The sequence below is a fragment of the Alligator mississippiensis genome, chromosome 5, assembly GCF_030867095.1.
Source record: "Alligator mississippiensis isolate rAllMis1 chromosome 5, rAllMis1, whole genome shotgun sequence".
Taxonomy (NCBI): domain Eukaryota; kingdom Metazoa; phylum Chordata; order Crocodylia; family Alligatoridae; genus Alligator; species Alligator mississippiensis.
This window is the reverse complement of record NC_081828.1, coordinates 217,408,280-217,430,207: the sequence shown is the minus strand read 5'-3', so window position 1 is coordinate 217,430,207 and position 21,928 is coordinate 217,408,280. Positions and strand designations below refer to the sequence as shown.

General features: G+C 47.7%; 1 protein-coding gene across 3 annotated transcripts in view; it reads left to right on the top strand.

Annotated features, from left to right (window-relative positions):
- The window catches only part of SCAP (SREBF chaperone), an 82,072-nt gene that overhangs the window by 31,914 nt on the left and 28,230 nt on the right, over nucleotides 1-21,928 (top strand). For all 3 annotated transcript variants that reach the window (XM_019492414.2, XM_019492416.2, XM_019492415.2), the window contains exons 3-5: nucleotides 15,413-15,542; nucleotides 17,192-17,349; nucleotides 21,466-21,686. In XM_019492414.2, coding sequence (XP_019347959.1) covers nucleotides 15,413-15,542; nucleotides 17,192-17,349; nucleotides 21,466-21,686 — 509 coding nt within the window. The remainder of the gene's footprint in view (nucleotides 1-15,412; nucleotides 15,543-17,191; nucleotides 17,350-21,465; nucleotides 21,687-21,928) is intronic.

Genomic DNA, 21,928 nt, shown 5'->3' with positions numbered 1-21,928 from the left:
ACCTTGTTTGAATGTATTTGTATGAGCACTTTCAACCTTGAAAGCAGGATATGAATAGGGCATTTTAATTACATGTCTTTAAAGCATAGTGCTAAGTTATTGGCATGGATAGATCCACCCAAGGCAAAGCATATCTTCTAAGAAGTTCATACTGTAAAATCCTAATCAAAGTGATTGACATTCTCGGTTCACTTTGAACAGCAAGTAGATAGAGGCACAGTTCAATGAAAGAATTTCTTGGACCTGCCTTTTCGGTTTCCTCGTTGGACCTAAATCTTGTACCAGGTGCCCTTAGCACTTGTGTCTTTTAGAAGTTGCCATCCTGGTTGCAGTCACTTCGACGAGGAGTTTTTACAGAACTTAAGGGTGTATTGGGCAACTGTGGCACTATATCTCATGAAACTAAACCTGCTAAGAGTTAATACATCTGTTGCTTTTTTGGCCAACATACAAGATCATAGAAAATGAGGGCTGGAAGAGACCTCAGGAGGTCACATCTAGTCCACCCCCCTGCCCAAAGCAGGACCAGTCCCAACTACATCATCCCAGCCAAGGCTTTGTTTAGCCAGGTCCTAAAACCTCCAAGGGTGGAGATCTGTCAGCCTCTCTGGGTAACCTGTTGCAGTGCTTTACTACCCTCCATAAAAGATGCCCTTTTAAAATAATACATCCAGTACCCCACACAAGCCTTTGGTCTATAAAATTGACACTGTGATACTCAGTTCAGAAAAATTCTATCACTGGTCTGTAACAGTTCGCATTCGGATAAAAAACTGCCAAGGCTTGGTAGGTGGCTATATTGCTGAAGTTGTCTGTCCTTAGTCATTTTGCATGCATTCATTCAGGTGTATGGTAGTCTGTCTTCTTTTGAATGGAAGGATGACAGGAAGGAGAGGCAGAAGGTGGCGGCTTGACTATCATTCTGTATTTCCACCACTTTTACGTGTAAAATGTGCAAGCCTCATCAGTCCCTGTCTTGAATCGTGGCTCTGTATCCTGTATGCACACATTTTATTAATAAGATAGAAAAGCAGGGCTGGAAATACCTTGAGGAGATCACATCCAGCCCAATCCCTGCCCGAGGCAGGATCATCCCTATCTAAACCATCCAATATAGTTAAGTGGTTAAATATGGAGATTTTGTTTTTTAATGTCCCCAAATTTTATTTGCCCTCAGCTTTACAGCCACAGGAGCAAGCTTGGGAGAGGTCTTCCATTTCCAGACAGTGGGCATAAAGCCAAGATCTTCCCAGTGGAAGTGAAAGTAGGAGGTTACCTGTTCACTACCTCTGTGGGTACTACAATGTGCCAGAAAACCAGTTATCTTCAGTGACTAGGAAACCTGCCTTAGTGATCACAGTATTTCCCCTGCCAGGTTTATAACTTCATGTTACCCACTCACTCATCTGCCTCCTGCTTTTAACCCTTGGAATGAAGCTGCTCTCAGCCTTGTCTGCCTCTTTAACATGTTCCCCTTCCCCACAGAGAGACTACAATCTCCTGGGGAGGTGAATGATGAAACAAGAAGCAAACGTGCTCTCTGGAGTGAGATCTCCCCTGTTTCGTTTCCAAAATAAAACAAGCCCATGGCAGAGGATTAAAAATATCAATCTTTTTGCTCCTGCAATGCGCTGCTTCGTGTGAAGGTCACAGGAGTGGGGCCCAGTCTTCGTGCTGTGCGAGCAATACTCGTTAAGTCTTCCTGAACTGATGTTGCAACATCGTTTAATGCATCTGCACATTTGTCGGCGTGAAACAGTGAGCCGTTGTCGCCAACATCTGGCCCTGAACGAAATCATGTCCCCTCTGCCCGCTGAGAGTTACCGACCAAGAAACCAGGTGCCTTATTAACAAACAAACCAGCCCCAGGAGAGAAACGAATGCTATCTCGTGTTGCTCCTTAAGTACTCCTTAGTTTTCTTAGGGCAGCGAAAGGAAGTGAAATGAAAAGCGAGAGGACTTCTGTTTAGTCCCCTTTTGAGGAGCAGATAACAAAAAAGCTGCCAAATTCATTTAGCACTTCTTGCTGGATTTGGTGCGAAGCTAGAGAGAACTGCATTGTGTCCTGCAGGTGTTGGCTGTTCTCCATCATTTTCTTTGGCTTGTGCACGGGCCGCACATCTCTCCAGATAACATGGAGGCGGTGCTGGTGGGATGGGGAGATGGAAGATGGAGGTGATTTCCACCTTGGTTTGATAAACAAGCGCTGCTGTGTTGGGCGAGACCAAATGTCTGTCTAGGCTGGTGTCCTGTCTCTCATGACTGAGGCGCTGGTGAACAAGGGGAGGGATGGCAGGATTTTCAGCTGCTGCGGGCTGAACTGGCAGGTGTCCAGTTTGGCTCTCTAAACAATCTTGAAAATATGTAAAACAAATGGAAGCGCATAGCTATCTGTCTAGGAAGCATCCTACCTGGCAGCTGCTTCACTTCTGGGATTAAAAACCTGCTGTTGAGCAGGGTTGCCCTTGTGTGGGGAGCAGGGCTCATTTGGGGCACTTTGGTGTCTAGTAAGGACCTTTCTCAGAACGGTGTCTTTTTTGGAAGATCCTGTCCTCTGTCGTTTAACTGTGTTAACTCCCAAGTCTCTGCTCTTCCTCCCCATTTTTTTTCTCCTCCATGCTGGCATTCAGGAAGGCTCATTTGCCCCTGGATCACACTCTCTGCTTCAGATTTCCTTTTCCTTTATCTTCCCTTCTTGCCCAAGACTCATTCCTTTGTCCCCATAACTCTTGATCTAGAGCAGTCTGGGTACTTTGTCTAGTGGGCACTTTTTTACTAATAAAAGAAGCGAACTGGTCTTGGCAGGCTCCTGAACCCTCGTAGTCACTCGAGGGAAGCTGGAGTCCCTCTGATGGCTGAATGGCAGCTCTTGGTTTATTTTAAGCACCTTTTGTATCCTCAAAGGTTCTGAAACGTTTCTGCTTCCCAGGTAGCAAATTTAAGGAATTTTGTAGTTTCTTTGCGCTGCTGCCTTCTGACTTTTTTTTTGCTTCCTTTTCTTTCCTTTTGGTAGCTTGGCTCTGTTGTCCGCGGCTGTGAGCGCTGTTGCTGTAATTAACCTGCCCTCATTAATTCTTAAGCCTATTTAGTCTTGTGTTAGTTGGAAACCTCATTTAAGCTCGCCATTGTAGTAGCTTTGAACCAGGTTGATGAAAGGAAAGCTCACATTCTGGGGGCTCTTTCATCAGATGAGCTCAAAGCCCTCCATAACTACTATTCTTTGCACTGCCCTTTGATAGAGGTCTGTGTTTCCTCTGTCTCAGTAAGGAAGATTGCAGTTGCTTCAACATAAGTGAGTTTGAGAGAGGTGGAAAGAGAATCCTGAAGATCTGTTCTGTCTGCTAAATAGACTTATTCCTTTTCTTCACCTTTAAACAGAAATTTTATCATTGACCTGAGAGTTTTCATAGTCTCCTAAAGTAGTTTTCTAGCATGCAGCAAGACAAAAACTAGGGTTTGGTGCACCATATCCAAGGTAACCAGCTAAGAAACGCCTGCCCAGAAGAGCTTTCCATCTATTGACTCCTCTGTGAAATCCCATGAAATATGAACTTTCATTTCTACCCAGGAGAACTTTTACAATCTTTTCTCCGATGCCTGATGAAGGGTGTTTGTGCCTGAAAGCTTGCAATTTAAAGATGTTGGGGTTTTTTTGCAAAAATCTTGTTGGTCTAATAAAAGATCACCTCTACCGCAAGCCCTGATTGCCATATCCAAGGTAGATGGTAAACATGAAAGCTTGTTAAAGGTCCCCCTTTAAAACACACACATCCAATCCGTGGTTATTTGAGATGAGCGGGAGTCTGTTCGGTTTCCGTAACTATAAAATACCATGAACTGGCTACCCTCGAACCCAAATGTAACCTAGGTGGGTAGGAGGTGATGTGGTAGCCAGCCATTCTTCATTTTCTTAGTCTGTGATGTTGAAGAGCAAGGATAAGACGACATGTTTGTCCCTCCCATTGTTCAAATGCATAATGAAAATCCCTGCTCCAAAGAGCTCGAAATCTAAATGACAGGACAGAACGTGCAGATGTGGCAAACCAAGCATCCAGCCCGAGGTGGGGGGGGGGGGGGAGCAGAGAACAAAGGCAAGTTCTTAGTCGCGGTTGTGTTTGCGCTTGTCCATTTATCTGTTCGTGCTTTGTGTTTGCTGCCTAGTTTAAGAAATGAGGAATGATGACACAATCCTTCAGGATTTTCTCTGGGTGTTTTTAAACTGCCCAAAGTCCATGCCCAATGAGGGTGAAATCTGTATGAGTTCCTCTCTGCTGGGGAATAAGGGGTGGGCTACCATAGCTGCAGGTGTCTGTCCTTGTCCACTTCCTGGCCAGTGGTTTCAGTGAGTCTTTCATTGCTCTGAGGAAAAGAATCTGTACTCTGCAGAGCAACGGGGCCTGTCTGGCTGAAAGCGACCCTTCCTTTTCCAGCTCAAGCGCACCGGGAGCACTGTCACTGCAGCTCTCTTAATGCAGAATGCCTATACATCCACATGCCAAGGCACCCGGGGTGTGCTGAGCAGTTCAGGTATGCGACACAAAGGCCGTGCCTCAAAGATGGTACAGCCAGTGTTCGCAGTGAAGGAACCAAATGCATGTTCAGCCAAGGGAGGAGAGGACAGCATGTGTCCCATTAGTGCAATGTCACGTATAGGTGCTTGGCATGTGAATGGGTGTCTAAACTGCTGCAGAGAGCGTGGTCTGTCCTCTGGGGTTATCAGTCGGTGTCACCAGTGTCGTGGTTGCTGTTGTCCTCATCAAGTGCTATTGATGTGTTGTCAGCACTGAAGTTTTCAGGAACTGTGATGTCGACAAGTTGCAGCCAGGAGATCCCAACGCTAATCTGGTCTTAAAGAACGACCACAGGCTTGATTCGGCTTCAGCGGCAAAGATTCAGCCAGGTTTTATTATCTAAAAGAACAGCCGTGACGTGTTTTGGCTTGACAAGCGCATTGTACCCGGAGCTAAGGCATTTGGACCTGCGACGAGGTAGTTGGCACAACACCACGCAGGCTCCCCAGGCCCCTACGAAGTTTCCCTGCTTTCCCGTTGTCCTTTTTATATCGTGATCAAACAAATGACACATTGCATTCCACCTGCATCTCGAACCACCCTGTACCAGGGGCCTGCTTCACGTCCTAACCTGGGCGTTCCTGTTCCAGCCTCATCCTGGTACTGGACTATCCTACCTTTTGTACCATCAGCTCTCCTTCCCAGCTCTTGGCAGGAGCGCACATCTGGCCCATGTGCCAAGTTTTGTTTGTGTGAGGAGTTCATACATTGGTCAGGTTTGCTGGTGAAGGCTACTCTGGCCAGTACTTTAGCAAAGCCTTTATGTGAGCAGCATATATTGATCAACACTCTAGCAAGGCCTTGCATGGTCTGTTCTACTTTGGAGTCGAAAGTAGATGCCCTAGGGAACACTGACCTTGGATGCTGCTCAGCAGTGAGCCATGGGAGCAGGACAGTTCGGGGACTGCTTGTACTAGCTTCATGGCCATGGTCAAGGTCCCTGGTGTTTGGATTGTGACACCTTGTGTTGTCAGATTTAGCTCAAGGGATGGCTAGAGTCTTCAGAGCTAAATTCATATTTAAGTACATGGAGGAGAAAGGAAATCACCGGTGTGTTTGCCATGCCTGCATTTGCTAAATAGTAGCCTGAGAAGCGGAGAAGATTGAAGGCACAGACAGTCTCGCAGCTTCCAGGAAGATTGTCTGCCTTGCCATCAACTGACGATGAGCGAGCTTAGTCTTGAGAGACAGACAAGTGGGCCATCCAGTTAGCCTGGGGCATTAAAGAGGCTCCTCTCTTCCACCTTGTCTAATATAGGGAGAGATTTGGCCTATATAATTGGAGGAGAACAGATGGATCGCTTCATGCTGCATCATCCTGTTCCACATTCATAACCCAGCGGTGGACTTGCAGGGAAGCCTGAAGTGTGATTTCGATATGTACCTAGTTGAGTGCAAACTGGTAGAGGAAGGTGTGGAATATAGGACTCCTGATGGCCCTGGTTACACTGACAGCCACAGCTGGACTTGGCTTGCACCGTACCTGCATACAGACCCCCAATTCCTGCATTCTGTGACACCCCCCCCCCTTTTCTGCCTCTTGTCATTCTCTCCTGCAGATTTCTCCCCGTCCTCTCGTCTTCCAGTGCTCCACAAAGGTGCTGCTGATGCTCTTTCCACCTGGATTGCAAACCCAGACAGAAGTTTAAAATGACAAGATAGTTGGCAAGAATCTTTTACTACTCATCCAGTGCAACTTGTAGGGAGGGAACAGTAAAGTTGTGGAAAAGTCTCGCACAACAATACAGAAAAGAATTAATTTCTTTCGTTCAGGGTGGATTTGATTTAAATCAGATCTATTTAAATCACTGGTTAAGAAGCCTTGATTTAATCATTTCCTACAAAAACTGCGTTCTTGTTGTTTGATAGCCTTTATTCATTTCACTTCTTGAAACTGCACTTTTTTTAGAGAGAGATGAGGGCTTGACTGTGTGACGCAAACTTGCAGTGACCAGAGGGTTGATGGGTGGGTATCAGGTCTGTTCTCTCTCATCTCCACACGCTGCTGTTAACAAAGATGTGATCTCTGGAAACGACACACTCTCCCTATGCCTGAAGAAGGGCATTCCTGCCTGAAAGATTGGCAGGAACAATTTTTCCAACTATTTAGTTGGTCTAATAAAAGATATCCCATCGAACCAAAGAACCTTGTCTGCCTATGATCTCTGGAGACGCACATCCAGTCTGAGAACTGAAACAGCATTACCGAGATGCTTCATGGGATCTTCTAGACCAGCGGTTCTCAAACTTTTTTTTTCGTGGACGACTTGAAAATTGCTGAGGGTCTCAGCAGACCACTTAAATTTTTTTTTGCATCGTCTTCAAAATGGCCTTAATCTCTGCTGTCAGAAAATAAATAAAGGGCAGGGCCAGCTACAGATATTCTCAATTGTTCTGCAACCTTTCTACGGACCATAGCGCGAGAACCTCTGTTCTAGACTGAGCACTGATTCCCATTGGGCCGAGCGGTTTCTTTACTAGTCTGTAGAGGAGCCTCTGGGAACCCCCGTAAGATTGGGCCCGAATATAGCCCGTGGCCTGTTGTGACCTATTTATAAAACTTCTAAAAAAGGTTACATGAATATATTGTCTCAAATAGTATATAATGAAGTTATAATCCCTATTCCTTGAGGATATCTTTGAACTTTTAACATAGTTTTAATTTAAGATATCTTTCTGTAAATTTATGCTTTTTTTGTTAAAAAACAAATCTTAAACCCTGATTTAAAAAAAAAAATATATATGATTTGTTGTTTTTTTTGGCCAGGGGGTTTAATTGTTGATTTTTTTTTTTTTTTCATCCACCCTGCCCCAGTTACATGTTGCTCTTCTCTCTTCCCTTTCCTTAGCAGAAGGGCAGGCTCAGGTTAACCTTGCCATAGGCAAGGAAGCAAACAAGCCAATTTGCCATGCGTTACATATGAGGAAGTAGCTTGGCCTTTTTCTTTACCTCTTCCTGGGTCGGTGCTAGGACAGTCTTGGGAGGACTTGGGACTGGCCCATAAGTGGGTTAAGCTAAGCAGGAACAAGGCCCTCCTTGTTCCTGGAATAAGTGTCTACACATGGGATTAATCCAGGACGCCTGGATGCCGATAAGCTCTTTAGTCTCCGTTTTCACACTACGTGCCTATTGTGGGCCTTTAAGTGGCTTAAGTGCTGTGCTGTTCCCTTACTGCGCCCATTGAAAAGGGTGCCTCCTGCGGCAGGGAACACGAACATTTTTTCACGCTTAGGATATTAAATCCGCTCCCTGTCTCTGCTTTCCCCTCTCTGGCTGGTCACAAAGCGTCTGCGCTCCCTCGGCGTGGTTCTCACGTGAAGGCACAATGCAGGACTTGTCAGGCAGCAGCAGCCCCTTCATAGCAACAGCCTGGCCTGCCCTGCCTGGTGGGTGTGAATGCAAGAGGGGATTTGTCACTAATAAACAGAATTATGACCCCGTGGCAGGGTCTGGCACCAGAAGCCATTCTGGGAGCTGGGACACTCTTATTCAGATGTAAATATGCTTCTGGCTTGCGCGGTGGCAGGGAGGCTGAGAGACGCCACTGGAGTCTCTGGACTGTTTCTGCGATATGAAAGGTGCCCTGTTATGTCTCCTCTCCCATAGCCCCAAGCACTGAAAGTATTAATAGGTGGAAACAAATTCCCCTTAAACAACACGGTGAATAACAGGAAAGAACATCTAGCTTTTCTCTTGCCGTTTAAGATCTATGCTTTTGCTATTCAGCGAGCCCTCTAGACTGTGTTTAATGTTATCTATTTGCATAGTGCCTTGAAGATGTAAGTACTGCATCTCTACAGCGGCTTCCTTGGCAGGTTTTACAAGAGAGCAAGTTGAGGTGGAGTGGTGACGGGGTTCTCCAGGGCCGTGCGCCGAGTTGCTTTCACACGGAATAGGAACGCAGCATCCCACTTCTGTTCCCCTGGTCTCAGCGTTACGTTTTTCTCTCCCTCTGTTAGCAAATAACACGAGGAGCACGCAAAATTGCAGGTGAAGGTGGCAGTCTGGTTGATGTTGGAGGAGAGGTATTTCACAGTAATTGCCCCAGAGTGCTCACTAGAAGATCTAGGCAGACGGGGATCTTTGGGTAAATCCAGTATCTTTTATTAGACCAACTAAAATACTTGCAAAGAAAAAAAAAAAAATTGTTAAGTAGCTTGCAAAGAAGATTTTTTCCCCACTATTTTAGTTGGTCTAATAAAATGCATTGGATTTACGCAAAGAACATTGTCTGCCTATGTGGCTACAACCAACTCTGCTTAAAGGATCTGCAGTTGGAGGAGAAATGCCTTGTCATTCCCCAATTGATCCTGGTTTCTATTACTCAGTTTTACCAAAAAGCAGCTGCCTTTGCATGCTGGCTGTGGGAGGAAGTTGTGGGGAAACAGGAAGCTTTTTCGCTTATCCTTTTACTTTCAGGTCACTTAAGGGGGGCAAAAAAGAAAAGCCCCGAACATAGCCATAATTGGGCCAACCAGGTCACAATTTCCAGTAGATCTGTGCATAGGCTTTTTTTGTCTTCATTCCCCTCCACGTCTCTGCACGAAGACCCAGAGGGCAGGAATGGCCAGGGCTTCTCCCAAGTGATGTGGGGTAAACCCACTTTTGGAAGGCTTGACAAATGCCCTTGTCATTCCAGGGGTTTAGGTTGTTGCCCTGTTGGTCTAAGGACACAGGCAGACGAGGTTCTTTGGGTAAATCTGATATCTTTTATTAGACCAACTTGTCATTCCAGCTGTGAAGTAGACCCTCTGGAAGGTCTTCATGGCTCCCTTGCAGCTTCCTGTATTAAGCCTTCACAACCCAGGGGAGGATGCTGGCTGAATGCAGCACAGCCACAGAGCACAGACTGCTAGTAGGAGAAAGAAACCATCAAGTGCACACTGGAGCCTAGAACAAATCAAATCTGAGCAGATACCATAATGTGTTTGTGTCGCTTTCCTCTGGCTCTGAATCCCTGGAGATGTGTAATAGGGTTACGTGGACACTTGCACAGATGACCTCCAGTCCCCTGCAACTAAGCTCCTGGATCCGATTTCAGCCACATGATGCTAATAGCATGGGGTATACCGACAGCTGAGGAGGAGAAGGAAATGGTTGGGGGATGGAGTAGGGAGGGAGATGCTTCAGGTCCATCTGAAGCAAAGTCTGATCAGAAATCCACCTATTTTAAAACCAGCCATTCAGCTGGGATTGCAAATCTGAGCGGAGGGCAACCTCCTGCAAACATGACACTGCGTCTGCAACCCCAGGGCTTACTAAGAGTGTTGCTAGCTTTGGTTGTATTTTATATCCCACTCTAAAGTCACTGCTTGCCTGTTGCATCTGTCTGCCTATTTAAGCCTGTAAGCACTGTGAGGTTGGTGCTGATTGACTTACTTATTTTTTTAATCATTTGTACAGCATCAAGCCTAATAACCTCTCATTTGATGGGCTCTGTAAGTCCTTCTGTAACACGGTTAATAAAACTTGTTCAGTTTTACTGTGTGTGACTTAGCTTCTCAGACATTTTCCATCACATTTTAGTTTCCAACAACATTGCTACATACTGTAGTGTTTTTGCTGTTCCCCTTCATTACAGAGAAATTAAGGCCAACATCTGCAAAGCACCTGCTGTTCACGTGCCTCATTTACTAGGAGGCAACTGTGATGTCAAAAGGGCATAAGCAGTTTCTCTCCTTTTTTTTTTTTTTTTTTTAATGGAAGAATTTGAAGCCAACTTTTCCCATCCTCTGCTGCGCAAGTTGCAAAAATGATTGTTCCCTTCTATTCAGCACTGGGGAGGCCACATCTGGAGTCCTGTGTCCAGTTTTGCTGCCCTCCCCACTGCAAAAAAGGTGTGGACAAATATGAGAGAGTCCAGTGGAGGGCAACAAAAATGGTTCAGGGGCTGGGGGACAGGACTGGTGAGGAGAGGCTGAGGGAACTGGGCTGATTTAGTCTGCAGAAGAGAAAACGGAGAGGGATTAAATAGCAGCCTTCACCTCCCTGCAGGGGGGCTGCAAAGAGGATGGAGCTGGACTGTTCTCAGTGGGGGCAGGTGCCAGGACAAGGAGCAATGGGCTCAAGCTGCAGCAAGGGAAGTTGAGGTTGGATATCAGGAAAACCTCTCTCACTAGGAGGCTAGGAGAGCACTGGAACGGGTTAACAGAGAGGTTGTGGAGTCTCCATCCTTGGAGGCTTTGAAGACTCAGGTAGACAAAGTCCTGGCTGGGCTGATGTAGTTGGGCCTGGTCCTGCTTGGAGCAGGGGCTGGACTAGATGTGGCCTCCTGAGGTCCCTTCCAGCCCTCATTGTCTTTGATTCCAGGAACTGTTCATGCCCACATCGTTACCTCAAACCTGTATTCAGCTTCCAAAATAAATGGTGAAACTCTTTTGGGTGCTGGCCCCTCGCTGGGTCTTGCTGCCTTCCCTTTGAGTGGTTAGTGTGCAGTGCCTATGAAAAAAGTACATTTGCCTCCTAGCAACTGAGGCAGACAAACAGCAGGTGCTTTGCATATGTTGGCCTTAATTTCTCTGTACCTCAGTTTTAATGCTCTTGCTGTGACTTAGGGTGTTTAAGCCTGAGTCTCTTTGTGCACTGTGCAATGGCAAAGGGGTGCGTGTGCATAGCTCCTTATCCAGTTAAGGATCCAGAGCAATTTTGGCTCTGACCCCTTTTCTTGTTACTCACTTAAAAAAAAACACTTCTGCCTTTTCACACTGAAGTTGTCCATGATGAGACCAGCATGACTGCATGAGCTTGAGTCCAAATCTTGCCTTTGAGTGAGAGGAAAGCAAATGCATATAACATATAAAATTAAATCTATATAAATTTGGTAGTGTCTCACATTTGGGTGGTTATAAAGAAGATGGCAATGGACTATTTCCTGTGTTCACACAGGACAGGACAAGAAGGAACAGGCTTAAATAGGAACAAGAAAGTTTGGGTTGCGTATTAGGAAGACATTTCTAATGCTTGGGGTGCATCAGCAGCAAAGCAGCTTCCCCAGGAAGAAGTCTCCATCAATGAAGGGGTTTAAGAACATGTTGGACAAGCACTTTGGGATGGTTTAGATAGGGATGATCTCACCTTGAGTAGGGGCCTGGACTAGATGCAACCTCCTGCCAGCCATATTTTTGTATAACTGGCAGCTAAATAATTTGTGGGGGGTCATGTGGTATGTTAAACCTCGAGGATAATGGCAGGATATAGATCCTTGCCTCTTGCATAGTCCCTGGACCAGGGGTTGGCAGTGTTTTCTGAGGTGGACTGTCTTAGGTGGACTGGTGCTAAGCCCGGCTGCCACTGCCACTTTTCCTGCCATCCCTCCTCTCCACTGTCCGGCCACAGCAGGTCCTGGGTGGAGCACCTGGCCCTGGGACAGCAAATGCCACCAAAGCTCTAAGTGGGACCAGGATGTTGCTGGCGCTTGCTCTGGCTATGGCATCACCCCCACGCTGCCAGGAGATATAATGATGTGCTCTCTGAATGGGGTGGGCACAGGGGCCTGTGGGAGAAGTGTGTATGATCCCGTCACAAACCTTTGTACGCTGCCCTGTTGGCCACGGTTATTATGCACCAAGGACTAATTCCTTCATTCCCTCCCACAAGTCCTGCACCACTGACTGCTACATGAGGGACTCCCTGCAGCCCCCCTCTCCATCCTGCGACAGGCTCTGTGTGTGCCCCGCTTCCCCCACCCTAGTTCTGGCTCTGCTCTTCTCCCCTGTGCCAGGGATTCAGCGTACTGTCCAGGTCTCTTGCTTCCGCCTTAAGCCAGGAGTTCTACATCTTCGGTTTCCTCCATGACTGCACCTGCCTTGGTTACCCAGGGCTTGAGGATCACACAGTTTACTGTGCCAAGCTCCTTCCCCTGCTATTCCATGTCTGCCAGGCTCCTGTGTGCCTCTCTCCTGTCCCCTCTCCCCTACTTCTACAAACTTAAATGTGCATCATGTCACCCCTGATGCACTCTTCTCTCTGGGAGATGAGTGACTGAGTGAATCAAGGGCTGTTGGTTGTAGTCCTGTTGGTCTAAGGACATAGGCAGATGCGGTTCTTTGGGTAAACATGATATCTTTTATGAGACCAATTAAATAGTTGGAAAGATTGTTCTTTGCAAACTTTGGGGCAAAAAGTGAAGGGTGTTTGTGCGCAAAAGCTTGCAAAGAACAATTTTTCCAATTTTTTAGTTGGTCTCATAAAAGGTATCACATTTACCCAAAGAGCCATGTCTGTTGTGCATCAACACAGTCAGCAGTGGGTTGATGATGTGGGGGGTGTCAGGGTCTGGAAAATGCTACCAGCTGCCAGCCGTCACTTCTCTGGCCTGTAGGGTCTGATAGGCACCCATCTGCATTGCCTTGAGCCAGGCAGGTAGAGAGAGGCTGAGCGTAGGGCAACACTCGTCTAGACCAGCTAAAGGCCCCTCTCCAGTTGTGTGGCTAGCCTTGATTTGGTCGTGCTTCTATGACCGGAAGGTAGAAACATTTTCTATGATTCGCTGCTCGACTTTGCTCCTGGACCTCCTTTAGCGCCGGTATTTGGGTGCGGGAGGTTTGTGCTATGTAAGATGCCTTTCACTTGGCCAGCCAGGTAGGAGAGGCTGGGGCAGGACAGCCAGGCCATCCATCGGTGTCTGGGGTCACAGCAGGACCCTTTTGACTCCTGTTTCCTGCTGGGTCCTGCCGACCTGTGTGCGCTCTCTGGTTTCCAGTGGAGGCGATAGGACTGGAGTCCCAGGCGCAGCAGTACTCTGCTCAGAGGTCCAGAAATGAAGGGTCCAGTTTCAATGGAGAACTCAACAGTTCGGTGGCTGTATCCGACAAGATCACGGCTCTGGGCAGTAGCACTTCCTCCACCGCAGCGATGAAAGTGGCTCTGAAGCGTGCAGTGCCATGTGGCTATTCAGACCCCAATGTCCTCCTCATTAGCACTCTGTCTTTCTGATGCCATGAATCTAATTATAAATGACTTAAGCCCTAGGAAAGGACATCGATCTGGCTTTGAAACCTCACAGGTGGCTATGCAAGCATGTCCTCCGCGTCAGCTGCTACTGTGAATGACAGGAATTCATGGCTACACCAGACCATGCTGGACTTGTGGACTTACCCATGCATTCAGGCTTCAGCACCAAAAGCACTGTAATAAAATCATCCTCTCTCAATCACCCTCTCAGCCCTTCTGCTTTATCTGTCTTTAGCATCTTTCGTTTGAATCATGCCCATCTCAAAGCAAGTCACACCGTGCCCCCTTGGCTGCTATCTCATGGGATCTTGTGCAACAGGCAGTTACCACCTGTTATACAGGAAAAGGGCTGAAAGAGATAATTGCATGCCTGAGAAATGGCTTCATTTCCACTCCAAAAGTATGGCCTTTATTGTGGATTCACCCTTCTAATACGTTTTTACTTCTTCATTCATATATTGCCATTTGGGTCAGACTCTTTCTTTTCCTAGATGCTGCATTTTGTCAAATTATTAAAAATGTGGAGAGTACCAAAGCAGCAAATCTGCCGTGCTCTGTGTCTCATCGCATAACTCTGTATAGCTTTGTGCTTTGCTGCTTATTCTGAAACCTTGTCTTTTATCTCTCTCCTGCCTCCTCCACGCCTGGAGAAACATGAGCCTGAGACGCCTCACAGGTTTTCAGACTCTGACAGATCACCAAATAAATAAATGGGCAGTACATTTATTGCTGTGTCACAGATTACTGAAAGCAGCATTGGTCCAAGGTCCAGAGCTTTTATATTTAGCTTGGGACCGCTGCCAACAAAAAGCTCTGCTAGACTGAAGAATCAGTGACAAATGTAATGCTGATGCATTGTGATCCGGCAGACTACAGAAGCACAATTTATGCCACTGGAAAGCCAGGAATCCTCTTTTAATTGTTTCTAAACCTGGCAGTTCCAGGCTGTTGACCGAATGTCTTTCTGACTATCATCTTGTGTTTTCCCCAGTTCAACTCTAACCTGATTTTAGTGACTGCAACCAGAAGAATCTTTAGATGTGAAAAACAGTGTTTTATGCTCTCTGTAAACTGGCCATCCCGGCTTTCAAACCGTATAAAGCATTAATCACTATTACGAGTTATTAATACAAAGCTGCTGCTTCCACTCCCCTGGAATTGCAGCAGCGGGGGAGCAGGATGGCAGCGAGGTTTAGGTGACTCTCAAGATCTGGTTTATCTCGACCCATCGGTAAAAATGCTTTCCAGACCCCTGAGGTTTGTGGCAAGTGTCAGAAGTTGTTCAAACCTCAGTGCAGAGAATCAGACAGTGAGGGCTGGTTGTTGGGGTGGACTGAAAATGGGGCATGGAGCCTGTTAGGTCCACCTCAGACATCAGGAGTGACAGCGGGTCATTGACAGCCATTCGGCCATGCTCCATCCCGGACTTTTCTGCCCTCTCCACTGAGATTCTCAAATATTCTCTTCCAGGCTACAAAGCAAAACCATGAATGTCTAGAACCTCCCCCTTGAGATGATACACAAAATAGCTTCCACCACCTCCAAAAGCCCACCCTTGTACAGCTGCTCTTGGAGGGGGAGAGCTTGAAGGTGAGAGGGCTGTTGGGCTCGCGTGACTTCGAGGTCTCCATTCAGCAAGCCAGCTAAGCACTGAAGTCTGTGCAGTAGGAAAGGTGCAGTCTGAGTTGGTAGCCACAGTAGAGACTATCACCGGGGTGGCTGTTGTTCTGGGTCGGATTCAAACCGGGCACCTGGAGTTGCAGATCTCTTGAGCCATCCCAGTCTCTATCAAGCATGGCCATTGGTGCAGCAAATTTCAGCATGAAACATGTAGTAAATCCTGGCTTGTCTAGCTGTCTAATGCCTCCTGTTTGTGTCTTTGACTTAGCTACCCGCTGCTCAAGCTCCCGTTACCTGGAACAGGACCTGTGGAGTACAGTACCCCTGTGAAGGACTACGCTCCACCTTCTTTGGCGCCCAGCCCCCGGCAAGGAGACCCCAGTGAGAGGCCCGATTGGGTAAGTATGCACTACTGCGGTGTACATGAGTGTGTGAGACCTCTCCAGTGCCTTGTGCACCTTTGTGCCATGAGCTGGTGACACACCTGATGATTTCTGCACCTCGCATGGTCTGTCCTGAGTCTCACATGCTACCAGGAGTCGTTCCAAGCAGCCAGAGTAGGTAAAAGCTGTCAGGAGCTGTTTGTTGAGGGTTTGCTTGCCAGGGAGAAAATGGATAATTGTAGCCTGAGGCCAGCATGACGTCTCCTCAATTGCTCTTCTCAATTTTTCCTCAGTTGTTTTAAGTGAATTTAGTTGCATGTGCTGGATTGATAGGCCAGGAGGCAGTCTTATGTTACCAGCCCAACAGGTGCATCGCAGACTATGGGAGAGGAAGCTACCCTGTTCTTCCTCTGCCCCATCACCTTGCTGCTGCTGCTTAAAGTTAAGGGGTAGGGCAGGGTCACTTCTTGTTTATTATCTGATGGCCTTGATACTAGGGATGCCAGTGGGCTGGGAGCTGGCTCCTGGCCTACCAACCAACTAGCAACACTCTGGCAGCTGAGCAGCTACCAGAACACAAAGGCTGTCGGTCGTGATCCGCCTGAGCTGGGACCAGGGTGGTGGCTGGGAGGTGAACCGATCTGTTCCCAATTCTTTGAGCCTCTGTAGGCTCTCCTTCCACCCCACAAAGCAGCTGAGCGTCTCCATCACAGCAAGGAGCCTTTTCCGGGCGATGTTGCCAATCTGGCTCATGGCCAGTGTGAAAGCCGATTTCTTAAGGCCAAGACCAAGTATTTTCCATGCGACTTTAAGCAGCCACCAGCCCCAGCTGGCTGCCCCGGCATGACTAGCATGCTGTGTGCTAATGAGAGGAAGGATGAATACAGGGTTCACGCTGACCTGGGGAGGTAATTTGGGTTCCTTGTGTTGACTGGGATTGTGCAAATTTGAGACATATGGCCAAATGCATCGGGCGAGAGTTTACCGTGACTTTTGCATGAGCCGACTGGGACCTTTTCTCCGAGGTCAGTAACTGTAGTCAAAAGTCACCTTTTCTTGCATATTATAGCTCTGCTAGCATCCTCCATGCCCCTGTGGCTCCAGTCTTTACATTCCAACACCTCTTTTAAGCAGAGACTGCCTAGTGTGTTAAAATTGCTGGAAAACCAGGATCTCCCTGCTTCTAGCGTGCTCTAGAAGCTATGTCTGTTTTCCCCCACACTCTTGCAGTTGCCCCAGTGCAGCCAGCCACAGCAGTTCTCATAATCAGGGCTGTTGGCTCAGGCTGCTGTTGGCTGGTAAAATCTCTTGCTGTGCCCATCCAAAAGCAGCCTGTAGCTTTCTAGTAAGCAGAACAAGTGGGAGGAATGCGGAGAACTGACAGAGGGAAAAGCACTACGGGACAAAAACTACAAAGGCAGAAAACTGCCCTGAAATTAAGACAAGAAGAGAGAGAGGATGTGGTGGGGAGGAGGACAAGCAGGTATGGATGGAGGGCACCTGTCTACCAGTCCTTCACAGGAGGGGCCTGCAGGAAAGGTTAGGAGTTGGTGCTCTAGCGTTTACTAAAGAGGTCCTTGCCTACCCCAGCTCCTTGCAGTCTCCACATCCAGCCACTGTTCCCAGAAGGTAATTCCCCATTGTCCCTCTGCTTTCTTCCACAGTATGTTGGCGCTCCCGTGGCCTACATCCAGCAAATCTTCGTGAAAGCCACCGTCTCCCCCTGGCACAAGCACTTCCTCGCTGTTGATGTGTTTCGTTCACCGCTGTCCCGGGTCTTCCAGCTCGTGGAGGAGATTAGAAACCATGCCCTGAGGGACAGGTAGTTACAGTTTATGGATGTCTGCAGAAAGCATGCAAGTGCCTGTCAGTGTTGTAAGGGCTCAGCTTCAGACCTAGTGCTCAGTGGGTCTGGGTCCAGCCATCAGGATTGAAATTCTCAGACTCTGGAAATAAGAGATGTGAAAATGGAGCTGGGCCTGATGGCAGGTGGCAGGCGTCACTCACACCCGTCACACCCTGCCCACCAGAGCACAACCCTATTCAGAAAGAGCTGTCAGACGTCCTCCGGTAGCAGCCTTGGGGACACAGGGCTGGCAGGGACTTCCCAGATCACAGAGCCTGTTCCCCTGCTGTCACAAACAACCATGGAAATCATCCCTTTCACAGACAGCGGTCCCAGCACCTCCCATGGTTGGAAACCTCCAAGTTTCCAGCTCAAATCATGATTTGTGGTTAGTGTGTACCCATTTGTCCTTGTGCCAGCATTATCCTGTAGCCTAAATCAGCCTTTTTAGACTCAGAGCACCCCTGAATGTCTAGGACCCCCTGGTTAGACTCAAGGTACCCCTCAGAAAATGCCAACTTTTTGTTTTTACTCCTTTTTGACTACAAAAAACACTAGAGCGATTCTTCTGTGGCAGAGAACTCAGAAGGACCATACCTGGGCAGCATGTTTCTAACACCATGGATTCCTTTTTCAAATCTCTGAGTTTATCTTGTGAAACATGTTTGGATCTAATAGTGGTAGCATTGCATTGCACCCTTGAAAAGATCTCAAGGAACCCTAGGGTGCTGCATCCTCCTGGTTGAGCATCACTGGCTTAAATAGCTCTTCTTCCTTTCTGGTATTTATCTCCCTGTTGTATTTATAGAGGAGCAACGTTTGGCTAGGCTGGACAAGCCAAGCTTTTAGGCTTCCCACCTGAAGTCAGCTCTCTGTTTCTTTGATAACCCTAGTGGCTCCAACTGCGGTCTGACCAGCGCCCGACAGAGGGGAAGTGTCACCTCCTTGGATCTGTTTGTCATGCATCTGCTGATGCACGATAAAATGCCATTAGCTTTTCTGATGGCTTCATCACACTGCCGACTCATGTTCATCTTGGAGTCCACTTGGAGTCCATGTCTTTAGTATTCTTTCCTTCTGGGTTTGTTGTAAAACCTTGCATACAGCGAAGGTCAGGCTGTTGGGTCTAGAGTTCCTCTGATCGTTTTTTTCTCCCCGCTTAAACATATGTTATTCGCCAGGCATATGATACCACACTTGCCTTGACAGACTTATTGCTGCCAGCTTTGTGAGTTCAGGTGCTAGGTCTTTGGTTGAAGATTATCTGGCTCGTTGGACCCATCAGGTTCTCTGAATGTTGCCTCCCCCACATGCGTGGTGATTTCCTTGTTCATTTGTCCTCGCTCTTATTAGCCATCTTGCCTTTGCCCCAGAGCTGAACAGCCGTCGCTCCATTGAAAACTGAGCCAGAGAGTGGTAAGGTATTGATTCGATTTTCTGACTGTACGTAGCTTCTCTTCAGTCTCAATTCCATCCTTGCTGCTGTTCTTCTTTCTTCTATGATTTTTATGGCAAAAGAAACTTCCACCATTTGTTTTAATTCCCTTTGCAGGGTCTAACTCAGCTGAGGTTTTGTAAGCTCTTGCTTTAGCCCCACCTGTGCTCCTGACCTTCCACATATGGTTTCCTTTGCTGATCAGTCTTTTGTTCTGTTTCTTTCTAGGCTCCTTGCTTACACGTACCATCCTTTCTGAGGGGTTATTCATCTCTTTAGTGCTGGCACACTTCCATACCAGGTCTCAATAGCTTTGGCACTGATGTCCTGGCTGTGCATGTTTGTTTTCAGTTCATCTGCCTCTTTATCTTCCCTGTATGGATCGCGATCGGATGATGCTGTGTGTTTGTTAGTCACCAGTTACAAACAGGCTGCTCCCTGTGTCTATGTTATCTCTGATCAGTGCGATGCCCTTGATGGTCAATGCCACTGCATGTGCCAACTAGAAATAAAGGGCTGTGTACTCTCATGGCCAGCTACAGCTAATCTTGGTAAGAAAGGCTCTCATTTTTATAGCTGTTTGCAAAGTCAGTCTGAAAGGAACACCATATTGTTTCATATAGCACATGCTGTCAGATAAGATGCACATGGGCTCCCCATGGCTGACTGGTCCCAGGCATACATGTCACTCGCCCTCTCCTTCCGGCTCCAAAGCTCAAGCTTTAACTCTGTCACAGCTGCTGCTGAATTGGCAGCAACTTTGGGCTGAGTTTAACTGAGAACTGGACTATATAGCACGGGCCTGGGAAAGCAGCACAGACCTCAGCATCCATTACAGCATCCCTGTGCCTCCATTCCAGTGTGGAAATCAGCTTCGTTATTTAAAACACACACGCCAGTTGTGAATAGCCATATTTGGGAAAAGGGTCCACGTGGTATACAGTGTAATGCAGCACCATAGTACGTGTGATATCCCTTGGATTGTGTACTTGTTGGGATATCACATTCCATTTATTTCAGTCTGCTCCAAAACGTGCGATGTGCTGGAGCACTTATTTTTAATAGGGAAAAGTATAGGTATATGCCAAAGCTGTTAGTGGCTTATGTTGGGCATTGAGTAAAAGCAGCTGGTGATGTGGAGTCAGTAAGACATAGGAGGCAGTTTCGTCAGCATTAGATTTTGGAGTTATTCGAGGCCTGGCTGCGAGAAAAAAACAGAATCCTCCCCTTTCCCTGAGCTATTGCTTCAGGTTCCTTGCTGATTCAGGCAGGCAGCTTTATATCACTTGCCTGTGGTTTCCAGTTGGACTGTTACTTGTGTGCCCAGGAGGGTGAAACACAGTGATTTTTCTGGAATGAATAATTGGGCACAGCTGTGGGGTGGGCCACGGGTTCTAGGGCAGGTCCTGCCAGTTGCCCTGGCTATGCCCACTTCCAAAGCATTGTTCTCTTTCTGGGCAACACCTTGTGCTGGAAGAGCCAAAGAGAAATTGCAGCCACTCCCATGCCTTGTAGTCCCTGGGCCTTGCACAACCCGGGGCCAATATAAACCAAGATTGAATTGTGTCTCATGGGCCTCTGATTTATTGGTACAGATTACATAATCTTGTGCTGAGCAAGTTTTTATCTCATTGTGTAGAACACATGGCACTTTCGTGTGCCTGACACTAAAGGCAAGTGCACACCACTTTGCCAGCTGGGAAGAGAGGCACTTACAATGCTGCCTAAGTAACGGGTACCTCCCTGGAACCTGAGTACTCAAGTACTGTCCTATGGCACCGTTCTTTTTTTGCACAGCAGCGCACATATAGATGCTGATGGGGCTGGCTGGGGCATGAGGGTGCTTTAGCCCTGCACTGGAGCACCCTTGTGCCCCAACCAGCCCTTCAGCATGTTGAGCCAGGTTGGAGCAGCCCCGTGGTGGCAGACTGACACCCGCCCCCCCTTCCCCTCCCCGCCAGCCAGGGCTGTTCCAACACAGATCAATGTGCTGTGGTCCCGGGCATACATGTAAATGTGGCACCTGGGAGCAATAAACTGCGGTACAATTTGCTCTGGAGTTTATTGCATCACATTAATTTCACCCAGTGGGAACTTCAGTGGCCAGCACCTCTGAAAATTGGCATAACTTTTGGCTTTAGAAATGGAAGTAACTCAGACAGGCACACACTTTAAATCAGTATGCCCACAGGCCATGTATTAAGTGCAGGGTGGAAGTCGGGTATCCAGGTTGTAGCCGTATTGGTCTAGAGGCAAAAGGAATCAGAACTTGTGCCAGAGGTGATATCTTTTATTAGACCAACTAGATATTTGCAAAAAAAAAATTATTTGCGAGCTTTTGGGCACAGGCACCCTTCATCAGGCATAGGAGACTGCAAGGATTGTAAAAGTTCTCCTCGGTAGAAATGAAAATTCGTATTTCACAGGAGAGCAGAAGGTGTGGTAAAGTCTCCTGTTGGGTGGAAGGCAAGAGTCCATAGTAGGATGGAGGTGTACTCCAGGGCTACAGCTCCTGGGCACTGTGATAGTAAAGAACGGGAGCGGTAATAAGAGGCACGTCCTGGGTGCACCCTGCTAGACAGCTTTGTGTTTCGGACACAAGCTGTTGCCCATGCTGCTCCACATGTGACTGCTCGTGGCCTGGGCCTGTCTTTCAGTTCTGGGATCAGAAGCGTGGAGGAAGTTTGCCTGCAGGTGACAGACCTCCTGCCCAGCTTGAAGAAGCTGCGCAACCTGCTGCCGGAGCATGGCTGCCTCCTGCTGTCCCCGGGGAACTTCTGGCAGAACGACCGTGAGCGCTTCAACTCCGACCCAGATATCATCAAAACTATCCACCAGCATGAACCAAAGACACTGCAGACGTCAGCGACCCTCAAAGGTGAGAGGCCATAGCTCCTGAGAGACTGGGGTGGCTACCTCTGTCCTGCCCTGCTGTCCTAATGCACCACTGAAGGCCAGTAATACCCAGTTGAGTGGTAGGTTTTTTCCCTCACAGGAGCTGTAGGATGAGGCCACCCAACTTGGTTCATCTGTGGGTTTACATCTGCGTATGGACGCAGCCTTCTAGGTGAAATGAGGGTGACCTAACCCCACCCTGTCCCTCCTTACAGACATACAGGC